General features: G+C 38.9%; 1 protein-coding gene and 1 long non-coding RNA gene across 2 annotated transcripts in view; one reads left to right on the top strand and one right to left on the bottom strand.

The window, feature by feature from the left end:
• Positions 1-19,498, top strand: part of LOC123282896 (uncharacterized) — a 28,181-nt gene extending 8,683 nt beyond the window's left edge. Inside the window, exon 3 of the long non-coding RNA XR_011498887.1 lies at positions 19,168-19,498. This is a non-coding gene — a long non-coding RNA (uncharacterized lncRNA). The remainder of the gene's footprint in view (positions 1-19,167) is intronic.
• On the bottom strand, positions 17-19,865 carry MTFMT (mitochondrial methionyl-tRNA formyltransferase). Its single transcript, XM_014829903.3, is given in 10 exon segments — positions 17-277; positions 280-442; positions 1,658-1,740; positions 2,612-2,690; positions 9,075-9,166; positions 12,392-12,467; positions 13,618-13,720; positions 15,301-15,423; positions 17,247-17,456; positions 19,505-19,865. Coding segments are annotated over 10 exon segments (1,179 nt in total). The 5' UTR covers positions 19,726-19,865; the 3' UTR covers positions 17-248.
• Positions 19,866-21,209: the final 1,344 nt, after the last annotated feature.

The following is a 21,209-nucleotide window of genomic DNA, read 5'->3' as shown; positions in this document are numbered from 1 at the left end:
ATGCAATCTCCTTGAGTTTGATATTATAGATAAAAATTTTATTTAAAGCTTCTTTTGTCATTCAAATAGAAAAAGCTGTTTTTAACTACTGTTAAACAAAAAGTGGAAAGTGAGGTAATTCATCTTTGACAATAATCTTCTCTTCCGCCAACAGTGTCATCTTCTTTGCAAGTAAAGGTAATTCCTTATAAATAAGGCTTTTAATAAATTACAAATATGTAGTAGGTTCTTGTCCATCTTCTTCCTAACTACTTAATGCACTGTTGCATAGCAACAATTTTTTTTTCTGCTTCTTTGTTGGAAGTCTGAGAGTCTGAAATCTGCATTGGCCTGGTTGAGCTTGGGAATTTTTCTGGTACCAGGGGTGCAAATATCCGTTGTAGAAATCAGTAGCTGTTAGTGTTTTCTTGAGCATCACTGATCGAACACCAATCCAGCCATCCTAAAGGGCAAAAGACAAATAGTGAACAGGCAGTGGTGGCAAAACTGGTGGTAAATTTTAGTTTACAAAACTTTTATTATGAAAACAAATAAACCAACAAATCTTTACTATAGCCTAGCTGCAGATAGCACAGTACTAAGTGACATATATAATTCTTTGACTCTAAAAGTTTATTACCAAGGAGTGATAACAAATGTGCAGACCTATATAAGCCTATTTAAACACAAAGGGAGCAGAATAAGAAGGTATGTTATATTTCCAGAGTGCTTTATGGTTTTCAGAGTATGTCCAAGTATCTTATTGTTACTGGTCATCAAAATACAGCCGTTCTAAAAAGCAGGCACATCCAATATCACCCCCAGAGAAAACTGATTTTAGAAGAGAAAACTCATGCCCAGAGAGGGTGAGTGATTTGTCTGAGGTGACACACCTGGGGGACTCAAACTCGCATGTTCAGACAACCCCAGCTTCTTCTCTGACAGCAAACTCCAGATTTGCAATACAGATATATACAGCCACAGACAAGGACAGCAAGACATACACACCCAATGCTGTTCCAGAATAAGTTGGAGAGATGAAGGGAGGTTGATGTAGGAGTTCTGTACCTACAGTCTGTGTAGCTCAGATCAATCTATCACACATTTTAAATATACTTTCCTGAGCATGGAATATTGCACATAAACACTGCATGAAGGAAAATACCCAGGAAATGGAAGGATTGTGGAATACTTCTCAGGACAATGCCATGGTGTTATGAAACAATAATGGTTTAAAGTCATTTTAAATAGTTAAGAAATCTCCTAACCACTGTTCAACAGTAAGTAGGATACATGCACTGCAGTAATTCAGCTAGACACTTCGATAGGACTTCAGTATCTTTTATGATCGTCATATTAACAAGATGACGTTAATTAAACAACACTATTAATAAGAGGTTGTTAAATTGGATTACTGAGAATATTCAGGTTTCTTTTAAGACAGCACTAAAGTTATTGAATATTCTTTCATTGTTTGAGTAATAATAATGCCTTGTCAAAACATCACTTTCAAAACATTATACTAGAGATTCTACTATTTTTTAAGAAAATTAAACTGTCCGTTGGCTCAATCTGGTGGACAGGCAGTTGAGTGAAGTCCCAACTAAAAATGATAAATAATATAAACTATAAACTCAGTACAACAAGTATGATAATTTGAAACTAAAGGAGAATGTACCTTACAACAAACCAGCAGTTTCTGTGAGTGTTTGTGGTATATCACCGATCCTGGAATAACAGCCTGTCCTGTTAATTTTGGATCTAAAGAATGGGGGAAAAATAAAAAAGATATGAGAGAGAGAATAAATAATCATGCAATTTCATGGCACTTCTTAAAAATCAAAACATCATGGGAAGCAGTACTAATGCTGGAGAAGACACATCTGCTGATGCCCCGACTTTGTAATCCAAAACTTAATGATGGAGCCATGGTGCTCTGTGTGTACCTCGAACCCAAAGGGAAGCTTTCTGTACACGTAAGAAGCTATGAGTCCTTCACCCAGTCTCCCAGAGATCAACCTAAAATGTTGAATCTTGAAGTTTTGACCATTTTGGGGAAAGAACTGTCTCCCTCCTAGAGAGAGATACAGGAGGCTTAGGATCTAAGGTGGCCCTTCCAATCCATGACCAAATCAGTCCCAATTCCTAGATCCTGAGGAACTCGGACACCCTCTGAACTATGCCAGTTCCCTCTGTGGCTCAGAGTCCTTCAGTCCACCATGTTGGGAGGGCACTGTTAGGCCTCAGAATGGATCTGTGTCACGAATGCTACACCTGGGCCTAAGATTCTCGCTGAGCTTCCCAGAGATTTTCATTATGATATTCACCAGAGTGAAACTAACCAAGTCATTTTGCACTCCCTGAAAATCTTAATGTAAGAAATCACAGATCTTAAAATGAGATAGTACCACTGCTCTGCCTACTTCCCAGGTTCTTATGATTAAATGAGAAAATACATGTGAATGGACACTGCAAAGAGTAAGACAATAAATGAACGTAAAGCATTATCATTATTGAACTGAAACAAACTAAAAGAATCCTTATTTTTAGTGTGTGACCTATGGTAAAAGACACATTTTCAAATACACTATAGTGAAAACATTTTCCATGTCAGCTATTCAAAAGTTAGTACCAGTGAGGACTGAACTATTAACTTCTACCAAATCCAGGAGTTTAATGGTATTATCCATCCAGAGTGTCTGCAACGGAATCTGCAAACAAAATTAAAGAAGGTGTGATAAAGAAATACATTCAGCCCCCAAACTCTTTTCAACTACTATTTTGTGTTAATCTGGTCTGATTTCTCTCCCAATTAAAGACGAATTTGGAACTCAGTCTCTGAATCTTATGGAACAGCACATAAACATGATCCTCTACATCAGCCTCCAAGATTTGTAAGATCTTAAACACTTTTAAAATCAATGTTTATATCTTTATTAATATTTCTAATTAAAAATATATGTTCATTATAAAAAAATGCAAGCATTACAGCAATTATGTTTAAAAAAATTTAGAAAGTCAAAGTATTCTGTACTCCTATTCCCAGAGGTAACCACTGTTAACAGTTTGATGTGTATTTCCTTGTATTTTTTCTACAAAGATTATTTCAAAAATCTAGAACATACTGTTCTGCAAGGAACTCTTTTTACTTAACCATAAACCATGGGCTCCTTTTCATCAGTACGTGCTTATCTATTTCACTCTTTTTATCTGCTGCACAGCATTCCATTTTATGACTGTACCATAGTTTATGTAACCAATACCTTTATGATGGACATTTCAGTCATTTTCAATTTCTTGCTATTATAAAATTTTTAAATGTGCTAATAAATAGCCTGGTAGATATACCTTTGAGGACTTTTACATTTCTGGAGAATAATGGTTTTTTTTAAGTAGACTACCTAGTTTAAAGAGCATCAACATTTTATTGTTAAATTGCCTTGCTAAGAGAAAAAAGAAAAAGACACCCTATTGCTGTTTATTATTAGTGGGGCCAAGGAGCATTGCATATATTTTCTTGCACATTTTATTTATTTCTCTGAAAACTGCCTATTTATACCCTCTACCCGTTTAAAAGAAAAACAAACTGAGTTGTTCATCTCTTTCTTATTAATTTGCAAAAGTGTTTTATATTTTTAGGAAATAAGCCCTTTAATTCTTGGATGTGTTACGAATATTCTTCCAGTATGTTGACTTTTGAACTTGGGTGCAGTAATTTTTTTTCCATGTCTAAGTTTTTTATTTTTATGGAGTGATATTTATCACTCTTTTCTCTCATGGCCTCAGTGGTTCATGTCATGCTTAAAAAGGCCTACTCCAATGGGCCGGCCCCTTGGCCGAGTGGTTAAGTTCTCGTGCTCTGCTTCGGCAGCCCAGGGTTTCACTGGTTCGAATCCTGGGCGTGGACATGGCACCACTCGTCAGGCCATGCTGAGGTGGCATCCCACATGCCACAACTAGAAGGACCCACAACTAAAATATACAACTATGTACTAGGGGGACTTGGGGAGAAAAAGCAGAAAAAAAAATTTTAAAAAAAGGCCCACGCCTCACTTTATTAAATATTATAAAAAAGGATTCAACTGTGTTTTTTCCCAGTCCTTTGTGGTTTTGTTTTTTCACATTTAAATTCTTGATCCCCCGAGATTTTATTTTCATTTTAAAAGGTAGGCCTCTCATGGCTAACCTGCTGTCCCAATGTTATTTACTGGCTAATCCATCTCCCCTTCCCCTGGTATGAAATGCCACCTTTATCACATAACACATTTCCAGTATACCTGACACTCTGCAACTTGATTTTAACTGTTAATAAAAATTAACACATACCAGGAAATAAGTCCTGTCACATTTCTGAGTTAAATACATTTATTTTCAGACTTTCATTCAATCTTCTATTTCATAGATGAGGAAAGTGAGGCCCAGAGAAATGCAGGTGTTTTCCCAGGTGAGACCCAGGTAGTTAGTGGCAGAGCCAAGGATCAGAATCTGTGTTTTCTCATTCTCAGCTCAGTGCTTTTTTATGAGATTCCTTAAAGAAGACATTTAATTTCTAGAAGAGTTAAGTGGTTGCAAATATTTGAACATTAAATCAAAAAAATTAAATTTGAAAAGTTCACAAGTGTTCATAACCTTACATCTGTCAATATTGAAGAGGAGATTGGTACAACATCTTCTGTTGGTACAGTATCCTCTTCAATAACTTGCTGATTTATTTTTCTTTACCTGCTCCGAATAAAAATTATGAAATGATTTTCATATGTGTAACTTTTTTCTTTCACAGAACTCAAAATATTTTTGAAACATGTTTACTGACTAAAAAAAGATTTATATTTACTGAGAGTGATAAATATGCTAGGTATATAATCAGAATATGCAGTTCTTGTTCTTGAGGAGGTAAAGCTCATCTTCACCTTATCATCAGAGCATTGCAGAAGGGAAAATGATGGCGAGAATATAGTCATTTCAGTGTCTACCATCATTACTTGTCCAAATCATATGTTGGCAGGGATTTAAATTCAGTTTATCTCCTTTGATCTTGACAGTTGTGGGCATGCTCATTAACCCTATTTTAGAAGTAAGAAAGCAGAAGCTCAGAGAAGATAAGGGTATTGCTCTTGGTTAGTAAATGGTAGCTCCAGGAATCAACTCTCACCTTCTGGCTCCAAGATAAGTACTCATTCTGTTACTGCACAAGCTTTTCTCAGTGGAGAGGAAAGGTGAACTGCAGAAGGATCATTATGTATGAAAGTAACTCTGTGTTTAACGTTGAGAAACTGTCAACTGTTTTCCAAAATGGCTGCACCATTTTATGTTCCCACCAACAATGTATGAGAGTTCCAAATTTCTTCACATCCTTGTCAATACTTGTTGTCGTCTGTTTTTTAAATTATAGCCATCCTAATGGATGTGAAGTAGTGTCTCAGGGCACTTTTGATCTGCATTTCTCTAGACTACTGAAGTTGACCACCTTTTCATGTGCTTATTGTCCATCTGTATATCTTCTTGAGAGAAATGTCTATTCAGATCCTGTGAGCATTTTCTAATTGGATGGTCTTTTTTACTGTACAGCTGTTAAGTTTTTTAATATATTCTGGATACTAGACCCTTATCAGATATATGATTTGCAAATATTTTCTTCTATTCTGGGGGTTGCCTTTTCACTTTCTTGATAGTGTACTTTGAAGCCCAACGGTTTTTAATTTTGAAGTTCAGTTTTTAGTTTGGTTGCTTATGCTTGAGGCATCACATCCAGAACCACTGCCTACTTCGAGGTCATGAAGATTTATCCCTGTTTTCTTCTAACAGTTTTATAGTTTTGGCTCTTACACTTAGGTCTCTGACATATTTTGAGTTTATTTTTGTATGTGGTGTGAGGTAGGGGTCCAAACCGATTCTTTTGATTGTGGATACCCAGTTGTACAAGCACCATGTGTTGAAAAGACTGTTGTTTCCTCATCAAATTGTACTGGCACCCTTGTCAAAAATCAACTGACCATAAATGTATGGGTTTATTTCTGGACTCTCAATTCTATCCCATTGAGCTATACATCTATCTTTATGCCACTGCCACGCTGTCCTCATTACTGTAGCTTTGTAGTAAGTTTTGAAATCAGGAAATGTGAGTCCTCCAACTTTGTTCTCCTTTGTCAAGATTTTTTGGCTATTCTGGGCCTCTTGCAATTCCATACAAATTTTAGGATCAGCTTGTCAATTTCTGCAAACAAGTCAACTGGGATTTTCATAAAAATTGTGTTGAATCTGTAGATCAATTTGGGGAATAGTCCCATCTTAACAATATTAAGTCTTCCAATCCATGACCACGGAGGTCTTTCCATTTATTTAGGTCTTCTTTACTGTTTATTAGCTCTTATCTTTTAGGAATCTTTATCATTCTCTTTACATAAGATTACATCATTTTCAAACACAGATAGTTTTACTTCTTCCTTTCCAATCTGGTTACCTTTTGTTTCTTTTTTCTTGCCTAATTGCCCTAGCTATAACCTCCAGTACATCTTTCTCTTGCTCTTGATCTTAGGGGGAAAGTTTTCAGTCATGCACCATTAAATATGATGTTAATTGTGGATTTTTTGGTAGATGTTCTTTATCAGGTTGAGGAAGTTCCCTCCTATTCTTAATTTGTTCAGAATCTTTATCTTGAAAGGGTACTGGATTTTCTCAAATGCTTTTTCTGCATCTATTGAGACAATTATGTGGCTTTTGTCCTTTATTCTATTAATATGGTGTATTATATTGATTGATTTTTTTGTATGCTGAACCAACCTTGCATTCGTGGGATAAATACCACTTGGTCATGGTGTATAGTCCTTTTTTATATGTTGTTTGAAGATTTTTGCCTCTATATTCATAAGGGATATTGACTTATAGTTTTCTTTTCTTGTGATGTTTTTATCTGGATTAGCCTACCTTGGATTTCATACTACCTGCTCCCTCTGCCTGGAATGCCCTTTTCCTGATCTTGGCATGGCTGGTTGCTATCGTCTTTCAGATGTCAGCTTAAATGTCAGTTCAGAGAGGTATTCCCCATCTATCCAGTCTAAAATAACCTTCAGTTAGTCTATCACCTTATCCTATTTTTTTGTTTAAGATTGGCACCTGAGCTAACAACGGTTGCCAATCTTCTTTTTTTTTTCCCTGCTTTTTCTCCCAAAATCCCCCCAGTACATAGTTGTATATTTTAGTTGTGGGTCCTTCTAGTTGTGGCATGTAGGATGCCGCCTCAGCATGGCCTGATGAGTGGTGCCATGTCTGCACCCAGGATCCGAACTGACGAAACCCTGGGCCACCAAAGCAGAGCACTCAAACTTAACCACTCGGCCATGGGGCTGGCGCCCCAAATTATCCTATTTTAATTTTCATCAAGGAACTTATCACACTATTTCTTATTTATTTGATTATTTATTGTCTTTCTTCCTACACCATCTGTATCTCTAGCACCTAGAACAGTGTCTGACACATAATAGGCCTTTAATAACTATTTAGTTTAATGGATAAAAGAATAATAATAGGTATCATTTAATGAGTACTTACTCTGTGCCAGATACTGTACTAGATGTTTTATATACATTATATCAGCCCTAATTTCCCAATGAACAAACTAAAGCTCGGAAGTTAAGTACCCTTCCCAAGTCTACAAAGTTAGGAAGTAGCAGAGACAAGCTGGAACCCAGCTCTGTCTGGCTGTAAAGTCCCAAGTTGCTTTCCGTATGCCATTCTGCTGTAGCAGGAAAAGTACAAGGTTTGAAGTCACACAGTTCTGATTCAAAGCTTGACTCTCACTAATTAGCAATGTAACCTTGAACAACATTCAATAACCATTCACTGAGTATCTACTTTAAGGCTCAATTTCCTCAACTTAAAATGGGATAATACCCACAACATGCAATTGTGATCCTCACTGAAGAACTTGGCATGCTACAAATATTCAACAGCAGTTCTCCATTTTACCCAACATTAATAACAGGGAAGGGCCATTAAAAACCCACACAAGCTAGACCCAGAGTTTAAACAATACAAGAGGCCACCAACATGAAGGAAAAAAGCCAATAAATTTGTCAAAAGAATTGAGAATTTAACTCAGATATTTTAATGAGTTGTTACATTACAACTCCACTTTGTGTACCATATGTGGTAATCAAGGATTTAAGAATTCAATTATAAAACATGGGCCATAGGCAGAAAGACAGACTGGAAAAAGCATGGGATTAGGACTTAGACGATTTAAGTTCATTAGTTAGTGACTAGGTACCCCTGTTAGTCACTTCATTTTCATTCCCTTAATCTATGAAATGGGATAATAGAACTTGGTTATGGGAAACTGCAAAATATGTATTTGAAAGCGATTTGTGAATTCCAAAAACTTAAAGTTTGAAGAATATTTTTTAAGTGAATATCAGATACGCAAGAACTGAATGTAGTGACTCAAACAGAAACTTGTACACCAATGTTCATAGCAGCATTATTCACAACAGCCAAAAGGTAGAAACAATCCAAACACCCATCGACAGATGAATGGATAAACAAGATGAGGTATATACATACAATGGAATATTATTCAGACTTAAAAAGGAATGACATTCTGATACATAGCACTACATGGATGAACCTTGAAGACACTATGCTAAGTGAGATAAGCCAGACACAAAAGGACAAATACTGTACGATTCCACTTACATGAGGTACCTAGAACAGGCAAACTCATAGACACAGAAAGTAGAATAGAATTCATCAGGGACTATGGGGAGGGGGAATGGGAGGTAGTGTTTAATGGGCAGAGTTTCAATTTGTGAAAATGAAAAAGTTCTGGGGATAGCGGTGATGGTTATAAAACAACGTGAATTTATTTAATGCCACTGAACGATACACTTAAAATGGTTAAAATGGTAAATTTTATGTTATGTATATTTTACCACATTAAAAAAATAGCCATTTTTAAAAAAAATGAATTTCAGGATTCTTAGGTTTAGTTTATGAGATTCATTCCTGAATAAAAATATTTCAAAGGTGAATTACACATGTGCACGCGCACACACACACACACTCTCTTAGGTAAAACTGCAATCTGACTTCGAACTTACTATATTTCCTATGGCACGATAAAGTCTGAATATTTGCTCTGACGTTTGTTCCTCCCATTTTATACAGCTGGTACCAGCAGAAATCTTAGGGGCTACAAGATAAAGCCAATAGCAAGAATGAATATCAGGTTCCATGTCCATGAATTAATAAGTATTGATGCTGAAGAACAGATACAAGAGAATTCATTATATTATTTCCTCAACTTTTGAATATGTTTGAAACTTTCCATAATATAAAGGTAAATAAATAAATCATACAAGTACTAGAAGAAGACATGGGTGAATTTCTTTATAACCTGGGAGTAGAAAAATGACTGAACAATGACTCAAAATACAAAAGTAATTAAAGAAAAGAATGATAAATATGACTACATAAAAAACTTTTTCAAGACAAAAAAAAATGTCACAAGTCAAAAAGCAAATGACAAACTGAAAGTACTTTTTTAAATTTGTATTACAGTGCTCTGTATCTGCTTATATAGATATAAATCTGTAAATATACATTTATGTAATCTTATAATAATATTAATATAATTAGATTATATTTAGGAGTACTTTATATCTATTATATAAAGTACTCCTAAAAACTGAGAAGAAAAAGATCAAGAAATCTGATAGGAAAATTGTCAAAGGATATAATAAACCGTTCCCAGAAAAAAGAAATGCAAATAGTCCTTAAACATATGAAAAGATCCTAACCCCCCTCACAGAAGTAATATAAATTAAAACTACTCCAAGATGCAGTTTCTTATCTATTTGATTAGGAAGTAACATGCATAAAGTTATTTTTAATGGCATTATTTGAAATAGCAAAAGACTGGAAACAAATGCCCATAAATAGGGGCTCTGCTGAATAAATTATGATATATGCACACAAATGAGAACTAGACCACCATAAAAATAGAACGGGGGAAATCTCTTATTGATAGGAACTGATCTCCAGGATACACCACTGAGTGAAGAAAGAAAGGTACAAAAGAGTGTACATTTTATACCACCTTTTGTGGAAGAAAAGAAAAATCTGCTTAAAAATGTGTTTTTGCTAATTTTGATAAAAAGAACCAACTAGAAGGTGAAATCAGAAACTAAGGAAAATACTGACCCAGAGAAGGAGGGAAACAGGCTTGGAGGAGATAGGGATGGACGAGAGACTTCTCTGAGTTCACCTTCTCAAATTTTAACTTTTGAATCATGTAAATATTTTACATATTCAAAAAATTAAATTTAATCAGAGAGGAAAAAAGCAACTCTGAAAATTAAACACAAATGCAAAAAAATAAACCTAAGTATATATCAAACTAGATAACAAAACCACATGGAAAAAAGAATTGTCTCCAGAAAGTTTTGAACACAGTACTCTGACTGCATAATCTTAGCAGGATATATTCTAAGGACAAAAAAACCTGCAGAGAAATCTTAAATCTTACTCGGTAGTTTTACTTTTTGTAGTAATATTGGTGGCATAATTTTCAAACTATTTTATGCTTAGCAATTAAACAAATAGGTTAGTATTAATACAAAAAAAGATATTCAGTGTAAGAGAAAATACTCTAAGAAAAACTCTGTAATTTAAACTTTGAATCAGTAACAATATGAACTCAAGTATTACTTAAAAAATATAATGCCTAGCCTTGTCCATTGTCACCTTATCTTGGAACACATTGTTGTACGAGATAGTTTCTAAATACCACCCCCCACTAAAATGAACAAGGGAGAGATGGCTGATTCCAACAGAGGACAGAGAATTTACAAGGTGAGCCTGGGACATCTTATAATAGAAAGCAAGAAAGCACTCAAAAACTAATTGGCGTGGAGAAGTGTCAAAAAGATGCAGGAGCCAACTTTAAGGGGCTCCCACTGGCTAAATCTGGGACTACTTGAGCAGCATAAGCATTATGAATGTAACTAACTGTAAAACACAATAAAGGAGAATCCACGAGTCAAATGATAATTAAAAAAACTCGTTTACCCATAATTGAAGGCAATTGTGGCACCAACTCCTTACTCTAAAAATTGGTAATTAGAGAAAGGCTTAAACAATTATTCTGTCATTTTAGGATGAACTAAAATTCATCAATTGATGAGGAAAAGTTCTTCTTTACAGAGCAATGACAACTAGTAAAGTAAAAGGAATTAGAAAATCACCATTTTGCAATCTCTAATGAAATAATTCATTCAGGGAAGGAGCATCAATCCATGCTAAAATTGTGATGTGAAAGGTTGTTAGGGAACAGGATATTTGCATGGTGCTAAAGTACCCCACAGATTACCTGCCAATTGCAAAGGGAGAAACACATCTTTACACTGGAAAGATCTGGTGATCACCACCTCAGCTAGGTGAGCAAACTTAGCTTACTAGCCTCGATGCAATCTGGCATCATGGCTTACTGATGTGACATCCTAAGCCTGGAGGAGACAGGGGAGAGACTTCTTTGAGTATATCCTTTTAACCAGTTTTAGCTTCTGAATCATGTAAATGGTTTACATATTCAAGAAATAAAATCATAGATAAAAGTAAAAAGCAATCCTTAAAATTAAAAACAAACTGGCACAAATATCACTAAAAGACAATTATCATCTACGAAATATTCTTTCCAAAAACTTTAAGCCTGAATCCAATCAACCTTTTAGAACTTCCAACTCACAGGAAATATAAGGGCTAGAAAAACTAGAAGGAAACAGACAACTGGCCTGAGCTCTTCAAAGAGTCAATGATATGGAGGGAAAAAAACAGTGGAGGAATTACTCTAGTTTAAAGAGACTAAAGAGACATAACAATTAATTACAATTATATCCTAGTTTGAAAAAATATACAGCTATAAAATATGTTTTTAGACAATTAAGAAAATTTAAATGTGGACTAGATATTAAATGCTATTAGGGAACTGGACATTTTTCTTAAAAGATGTATGTTGAAGTATTTAGGGATGAAAGGTCATGATGCATACTTCTAAATGGTTAAGGAGAAATTTAAAAATATACACTAAATAAACCACATATATAGAGAGAGAAAGAAAATAGGACCAAATATTAATAATTGTTGACTCTGGGTGAAACAGGTATTCACTGTCTTTTATCTCTATGTTTGGTACTTTCCAATATGAAGAATAGGAAAAAATTTCCAATCTTTCAAAAGGCTACATGTTAGGAGGGACAAAGAGAGCTTCCCAACCATTCTTTGGAAAAGGGCACACAAGTGGGCACTCAGTCGTTAGTCAAAATCAAGGGAAATTGCAAGTGAAGCAGGCACAGTGTTCAGATGCTATCAGGACAAACAAACCTTAGGGAAGAGGTAAGAATCTGCAGCCCTTACTCACCATGTGTCACCCCCACAGTTGGCTGCTGCCTTCTGTTGCTCAAACTTTCAGGCAAATTTTTCAAAACTGAAATAAGCTAAAAAAGGAGAACGTTATATATTCAAGATAAAAAGAACAAAAGCAGAAATACATTGCAATTCAGTACCATGAAATGAGCTACAGCTTTAAAAGAGCTGGGTGGCAGATAAGGCAGTAAACTGGCTTAAGCTGGGAGGATGCGTGTCTGCTGGGTAGAGCTTTAGTGGCGATGTTGGTCTCTGCAGAATTCAGGTCACTGATCTGCCTCCAGAGGACGCTGAGCTTTGCCTGACTGTGCGAGCCTTCAGTGTCAGAACAGCCTTACGCGCAGCTATCCACACTCGCACCCCGCAGGGGAGAAGGCAGAGGAGCCTCACAGAAGAAGAGTGTGCTCTGGAGTCACACAGTTCCGGGTTCAAATCCCAGTTCCACCACCTACTGGCTGTGTCATTGGGGGAAAGTTATGTTACTTGTCTGTGGCCTTCAATGTCATCATTTGTAAAACAGTTCACAGCAACAGCTACCTCAAAGGTTTGTTGACAAGGTAAAAAAATAAGCCTACAGAGCTATCTAGAACAGTCCTGGCACACAAACCAGTGCTCAGTGAACAACAGCCACTATTATAATAGCATTCCTGAGGGTGGTTGGGGGGAAAGTTTTCCTCTACAGAAAATTAACTAGTTCAAATGAAAATCATTAATCTGCTCATTAAGCATTTACTCAGACCCCACTGTATTGCAGATTCAATGAGCTACAAAACGCCACAGAGTTCATTTGTAGCTGGGGGGTCAACAGAATCCCAGTGCGTATGGATGCAAATGACTGGAACACAGGCACAGAAGTGGGGACAAAAGCTAAGAGTCACTTACAAAATGCTATAGGTGCCTTCTGACAGGGACGAAAGGTCCGTCTATGAGACTAAGGAGAGTGAAACAGGGAAGAAAGAAGGCCTCACTGTGAAATGCAGGAGACCACGTAGGACCACGTGATTCATCTGAAAGCCTTTAGGTAACCACTCTGTGTAAATTCTCAAAGAGTTACATGAGATCACAAATACCAAGCTAATTTTTAGGAAGCCAAGGATAGAAATCACTTAAAAAGGAAAAAGGAAGCTTAAAATTACATATCATAAAATTGCTCTTTTCATCAGAACCACTTAGGAAACCTACTAAATGAATAAAAAACAGTGGGCTCTCAGAGGACTGTACCATGTTGGCACCCAGTCTTGACAGCACGGCTTCCAATTCCTTCGCGGTACTCTTAGGTGGCACAGGAACCGTTTCCTGTTTGAGAATTGGGCCTACATCAAACCTACCAAAAAAGGAAAAGCAAATAATAACAGGATTAGGGATGATTTCTTACTAACAATGTTTGTCTACATGAGTGTTTATATACCACAAGGATAGTTTACTCTTGGCCACGAATTTGACTGTTAGCCATTAGCAAGGGAGAAATGTCAGCATGAAAGGAGGGAGAGTAAAATCTGGCCTGTGCTTAGATTTTACACTTATTTTTTCCTCAAGGAAAAAGTATAAAGTTGGGTATCAGGGATTTAACTGCAATAATAGATAATGCTACCATCAGTAATAAATAGTATGAAAGAAATATTCTATTTGTATAATGAAAGCATAGAGCAAAGAACTTATTTTCCAAGGAAGTCCCATTAGGAAATCCCTAATTATTTCTTTCTATATTTCCTTTCTAAAAGGATAAGAGTTTTGCCTGGATTATAATCATTGATGATTATATAGGTGCAAGTGTATTTGTATTCCCACAAATCGTACATTTTACATCAAGCTCTATAGTGGCCGCCAGCTTTTTTTAGAAATATGCTTTAGTTTGAATATTTAACTTTGTGGTTCTGTTAATTCTATTTTTAACTTATGAACTTTAAGAAAATATTGATTATGAAAAATCACAAATATTCACAAAAACAGAGTGACTACTCTAATGAATCTCCATATATGCATCACCCAGATTTTAAAATAATCAAAGTTTTGCTACTCTTGTTTCATTTACCCCACTCTCTTTTTTTCTAAAGTAAATTAAAGCAAATCCCAGATATTGAGTTGTTCTTGTGAACTTGAAAATTATTCTTTTCTTTTTCCTGTAAGATTGGCCCTTAGCTAACATCTGTTACCAATCTTTTTTTTTTCTTCTCCCCAAAGCCTCCCCCAGTACATAGTTGTATATTCTAGTTGTGGGTCCTTCTGGTTGTGCTGTGTGGGATGCTGCCTCAGCATGGCTTGATGAGCCGTGCTAGGTCCGTGCCCAGGATCTGAACCGGTGAAACCCTGGGCCGCCGAAGCAGAGCGTGCGAACTTAACCACTCGGCCACGGGGCCGGCCCCCTGAATTATTCGTTTCTAGGGGTACATTAGGTGAATAATAGGCAGAGGCTTAATACACTCCTGAAGCAACTTTAAATAATTGTTTCTTAGGTTGTAAGTAAAATAAAAAACATTAAATGTTTAAGACAATTATATTACACATTGATATACAATATATTCTTATTTTAGATTCCAAAACTTATTTGACCATAGTTTGACCATAGAAACCCATGCCAGCAGAACTAAAATTCATAACTAATATACAAAAATCCATCTCTCATTTACACAATGTCTTTTATAGAAATCCAGTTGTTAATAGGATTTATTTCAATTAACAAGTTAAAAATTTCACAAGGGCTTTAAAGAGAGACTGCATAAATACCAAAACACATATGGCTTATGTTAGAACCCAGGAAAAAACAGAAAGGGTACAAAAGCCAAGGAAGGACTCTGGAGCTGGAGAAATTGGTGAGCACCATCCATTCATCCATTTCCCCCCCAAACAGACTGATACCAACAATCAAAATCACAAGAAGTCTCAAGAAAAGAATTATGCTCTTACCTTTTAGGTCTGATCTGCATAATCGTTACTCCAGTAACTGTGTCTCCGTGAAGCACGGTATGGATTATAGGGGCTGGACCACGCCACCTCGGGAGGCAACTGGGATGGACATTCAATATGCCACTGAGTTAGAAAAGGCAGAAATTAGCATGTAAGTGGGCTTTACCACTTAGTCACTGCTACCTAAAGTAATATGCTACTTTTCATCATTAAACTTTCCAGAAATTTTGAAACACTAACAGTTAATTCTAGCTTGTACCACCTGAAAAGGGAGCCAGAGCTAAGTTCACTCTCTTACCATAAGAGACCAATGAAACTCAATTAAAAACAGAGCAAGAACAACTATTCATTGTTCCAAAGATGTTCCACACAAGCTCATGATGTCTGGAAGTTTTTAAATAAAAACGAAACTATGTGAGAAGAACCATTCAAACTCTATCGTTCATCTCATGGATGATGTAAATTGTATTTATAGTTTAGTTACATAATTATCCTCACTTCACTTAGTTTGCATACAGAATGCCTAAAACAAGCTTCTTGAATCTCCATCAAAAGATCTATTCACCTTTGCTGTTTATCCCAATACACTTATCACCCATTAATGAGCAATTTAAATAATTTACTAATCTGTCATTAGTTTAATGATGTCTCCATCAGCATGAGTATGCACTTAAGAGTGTGCATATATGAAAGAGTCTTATATTCTAAGTTCCACTGTTGAGCCCAGGCTCATTCATCCAACAAATACTGACTGAGCACAATCCACGTGCTGGCACTGTTCCGAGTGCTGGGGATACAAGCAACAGTGAACCAAACAGAAAAAAATTCTGCCCTCAGGCAGCTTATGTGCAAAGAGTGGAGATAAGCAATAAAAACCAAAACATGTAAAAAGTTTGTCAGATGGTGCTAACAGCTATGGAGAAAAACAAAGCAGAGAAGGGGATAGGAGTATTGGATGGGAGATTACAATTTTAAAGTGGTCAAAGAAAGTTTTACCAATAAGAAGACACCTGGGCAAGACATGAGGAGGTAAAGGAATAAGCCACAGAGATATATGGGAGAAAGCTTTCCAGGCAGAGGGAACAGTAAGCACAAAGATCTCGAGCAAGGTGAATGCTTGGCACATTCAAGGCACAGCAGGAAGGCCAGTGTGGCTGGAGTGGAGTGAACCTGAGGAATAGTAGTAGGAGGTGAGGCCAGAGAGCTAGCAGGGGACCAAACCAAGTAGGTAGGTCCTTATAGGCCAATATAAGGACTTTGACTTGTATTCTGAGTGAGATGGAAAACCAGCAGAGAATTCTGAGCAGAGTGACATGATCCGACTTGTGCTTCAAAAGGGTCACTTTGGCTCCTAGACTGTTAAAAGGCTGAGAGGGCCAAGGACAGAAGCAATGGAAATAGCAACAGTGGAAGCGATGAGAGACAGTCCATTTCTAGACAGATTTCGAAGGCAGAGCCAAGAGGATTTCCTGATGGACTGGATGCGTGGTGTGGGATAAGGAATCAAGAATGACTAAGGATTTGGGTCCATTCAACCAGAAGGCTGGAATTGCCACTTACTAGATAAAGATTTGGGGAGGAGCAGGTTTTGGGCAAAAGTTCAAGAATGTAGTTTTGGACATCTCACATCTAAGGTGCCTATCAGACATCCAAGTAGAGCTGTGGAGGAGGCAGGGGGTATCCAGGGCCTGGAGTTCAGGGCGAGATCTGAACTGGAGGGACAAATGTGGGAGTTGTCAGCAGATACAGTATACGGAATTTAAATGAGGGGGGTGAAAGCCCACAGATAGCGATAAAGATTAACAATTCACGCCACTAATATAATGTTTTAAGAGAAAATATTAAAGAAAGCAGAATTAGAGTTCAAGTTATTACACTTTAGATGCCAGGTCTGTATATAAAGACCAAGGTCTCTATTCCATTATCTCCTTATAAATAAAACTTACTAGGGAAATTTAAGAATAAGAGCCTCACTCAAAAGTCGGCCAAAGGAAGCCACCACTCCAACATCATATTCTCCAGACCCCACGTCTGGCCACTCGTACACTGGCAGCTGAGACTGGATAGCATACTGCTTCACTGGCAGTCCTCTGGGTGACGGGGAGGGCACTGTGACCACTTCCAATTTGTCAATTAGCTCCTCCTCTTTGTTTTCCCTAAGTTGGAAAGAACGAAAGAAAATATGAGAGTAGTATGACAATGACTCAAAGCTAAACTACTTCACAGACCTCTACAATGTTTTTATGATTAAATTCAGGAAGCATTCTGATAAATGAATAAAACTAATGCAAGTGAAAGACTGAGTTTTTATTTTTTATTTAATTTTAATTTTAAATTTGAAGAGCCACATGTGGCTAGTGGCTACTCTTTGGATAGCACGGTTCTAGAAGTTTCCCCTTGCAGACAGAAACATATATAGTACAGACATTTTACACAATTAGGATATAATATATACTGCTCTGGATTTTTTTTTTTCCCACTTAACAACACTATATGTGTCGCTAAGTGACGGGATCCGTTCTGAGAAACGTGTCCTTAGGCGATTTCCTTGTTGTGCAAACATCACAGAGTGCACTTACACACACCTAGATGGAACAGCCTACTACACAGCTAGGCTATATGGTACTCATCTCATGGGAGCACCGTTGTATATGCAGTCCGTCGTTGAGCGAAATGTTGTTATGTGGTGCATGATGGTATATAAGCTATTATGTGAGTCTTTTAAAACAATGGGTTAAATATACATTTGCTTGTATATGCATCAAACATTTCTAGAAGAAGAACCTGAAAACAGTGGCTGTCTCTGAAGAGAAGAACCGGGAACTAGGAGACAGGAGGAAGGAACTAACTTTTCACTGTATATCCTTTGAATCTTTTGAATTTTGTACCATAACCATGTGTTATTCAAACAATAATGTTTTTTAAAAAACAAACAAAAATATATACCATGGGCATCATTCCATGGCAGTTCATGTAGCACTACCTCATTTTTTTTACCTGCTGCGTAGTATTCCAGTGCCCAGGGGCTGTTCATTTCTTTATTTAGCAGGTATTGCATCACATGTTAAGGAGTTAGGAGGAAAGGAGTAGATAGGAGGGCTCTAAAGAGAAAGTGCAGGAGTCCTGGAGCTGGCAAGGGAAGCATCAGCAGAAGGGTCAGGATACAAGAGTGAGAGATGCGGGAGGCAACCTGGGGAAGGCAGCACGTGGAGAGCGCATTATGGAGGATGTGCAAAGCGAACAAGAGTGAAGGCAGTGTTCCAGGGTGCGTGTACAGAGGGGAGTGTGTGGAGGGAGGAATATGATACAAGGAGATTGAAGAGGGAGTCAATAGGAGGGGCTGCTGTGAAGTATTTGTAGGGAAGACTTGACGGAGTGAGACGACAGAAACGAGCGTGGGGGTGCGTCAGGAAAAAACGGAGTGGGGAGATAAACAATGGAGGTTGGGGGAAAGTACGCAGAGCGATATACACGGGTATAACCATCACATACCATGGACTTTCAGGACAGGTTGGACCTCAAATAATTTTTTCCCAGGTTTGTTAAATTTTAGAAATACTAAATGTATACCCAAGAGTTCTGATCTATAAATCTACTCATTTGGAAACAGTTCGTTTTTGGACTCCGTCCTCATTTCAGTCCCAGAAAACTGGGGAGGAGATGGGGAGCAAAGGAGACCTTGGTGCAGAGGGATGCAAGTACCTCGTAAGAAGCCCAAAGGATTGGAGGGTACAAGTTAGATGAATAGGAAGCAGTACGAGGAAATGGAAACGGGACTTTGAAGTCAGACCCCATTTTAGTCCCAATCAGCTCAGCTGATGACCTTGGGCAATCGCTTAACCTCTCTGAACTCCGGTTTCATTACAGGCAAAACGTGCATGGAGGCGGTGAGACTGGACGGAGATGATGTATGCAAAGCGGCGAGGACAGGATTGGCTCCGCGGGGCGCCCGGTAGCGCCTGAAGAACGGACAGACAGGGCCCGGAGCGGGGGGTGTAGACCAGACGGGACCCGCCGGGCCGCCCTAGGGCGGACAGCCGGGTGCGGCGCCCCTTCCGGGCGCCCGGAGACGCCGAAATCTGGGCCCACACTCTCCGGCGCCGCCGCTTTCCCCGACAAGGAGTCCAAACCCTCGGGGTCTCCCGCAGAGGCTCGAGATCGGCGCCCCCAGCAGCCGGGCCCCCCCAAGCCCCGGCCCCGGTACCTGGCGGCGTGCAGCGCCCGCAGCGCCTCGCGGGCGAACTGGTCCGTGCCGAAGAAGAGCACACGCCAGGGCGGTCTCTCCCGGACGCGGGCGCCCCGGCCGTCCTCCCCGCCGGGGCACCCTCGGAGCCCGGCCAGCGCTCGCCACTGGGGGCTCGGCCTCCGTCCCGCGCCGCCACCGGCCGGCAGCCGCCCGCAGCAGCGACGCACCAGCACCCTCATCGCCTCCGCCGGCGGCCTGCCCTGCGCAGGCGCGCAGGGGTCGGGGCGAGCGCGCTAGGCCGGAGGGGCGGGGCCGGGCAGGAACCCCACCCGAGGGGCGGGGTCTGCCAGCGGCTAGGGGCGGGGCCTGCCTGACTGGAGGCGTGGCCAGTGTGACGGAGCTGATAAAGGAAGTTTGACGGTTCGAGCGTCCTGGTGATTTTTGTTGCATTATTTGCTCGATTTAGCCAATCTCCCAAAAGAAGTCTTTTGGGAACAAATCATGTGTTTTAAGACAATAAAATCTCATTTATTTACGTGATTCTGTGTCATTTTCTCAGCCATTTTGATAACTAGGGCTTACTGCGTATTTACTATATGCCACACTTTGGCTAAGCATTTTATGTTCAGTTAATCCTCATATCAACCATACAAGGTAGACATTATTACAACCGTTTTACTGAAGAGAATCTGAGACTCAGTTGAAGTTAAGATCCTCACAGCTAGTCCACGTAGCTCCAAAGCCTGTGGTCCTAACCATTTGGCCTTCGTGGCAATCCTGTGTATTAGGCAAGCTAATGTCCCCATTTTGAGCCGGAGGAAACTGAGGCTTAATTACTTGCTACGGTCTCTCTGGTGTATCTGTGGGTTCCCTCCCACACAGGGGGATACCACAGAGGAGATTCTTAGGGAAAATGGGCAGAGGAAGCTGTCTCCAGAAGACCTCTAAGGACCGTTAGTGCTCAGAGTCTGTATGCCTGAGGCCCATGCAGTGGGCTTCTCCTTGGGTGTGGTCACACATCCTGGCTATAGAGTGGAGACCAGATTCCTTTCTAGCCTTACTCTCACCACCTTTTCCCGTCACACAGTCTTAGACCCAGCCACCGGGACCAGTCCTTTTTCCTAAATTATGAGCTCTGCACATCCCTGCTTCCCTGCCTTTGCTCATGGTGTCCTTCCTCCCCTCCCCTCCCCACCTCTCTTCCTCTCTAAATGCTATCCATTCTTCAGTGCCAGGTTCAGACATCCTCCCTGAAGCCTTGAGCTCTTGCCTGCATGGATTTAATGTCTTTCTCCATGTGTTTCCTTCATGCTCTGTGGGGACCTCTGCTTCTCACATAGTCTGGAATTATTGAGGGAACTTGTCTAGTGTCTGCACAGACAGTGACAAATGCACCTGTGTGTTGAATAGAAAAGAGAGAGGCAAAGAGGAAGAGAGAGGCTGTATTTACAGTGAGTCTGCTCATCTGATCACATATGAGAAGGAGAGTGAGATGGGACCCCAAACCTTCTACTCCTGCAGTCAAGTTCTCTTCCAGTATCTTCTCTTAGGGTAAGTGCAATATGATTCTATTTTTTTTAAATGGTCTTTTTCCATATAACACGACCTATAAATGCAACCCAAATGGTCGTTTGCATTTTCACCTTAGAATCTGGCCACTAACTAAAGTGTGACTTTTTATATTTGTGTTTACGTCGTTTCTCTTCTTGAGTTAGAGAGCCTG

This window comes from Equus asinus, chromosome 2 (genome assembly GCF_041296235.1).
Source record: "Equus asinus isolate D_3611 breed Donkey chromosome 2, EquAss-T2T_v2, whole genome shotgun sequence".
Taxonomy (NCBI): domain Eukaryota; kingdom Metazoa; phylum Chordata; class Mammalia; order Perissodactyla; family Equidae; genus Equus; species Equus asinus.
The sequence above is the reverse complement of the archived record's forward strand: the minus strand, read 5'-3'. Positions and strand labels throughout refer to the sequence as shown.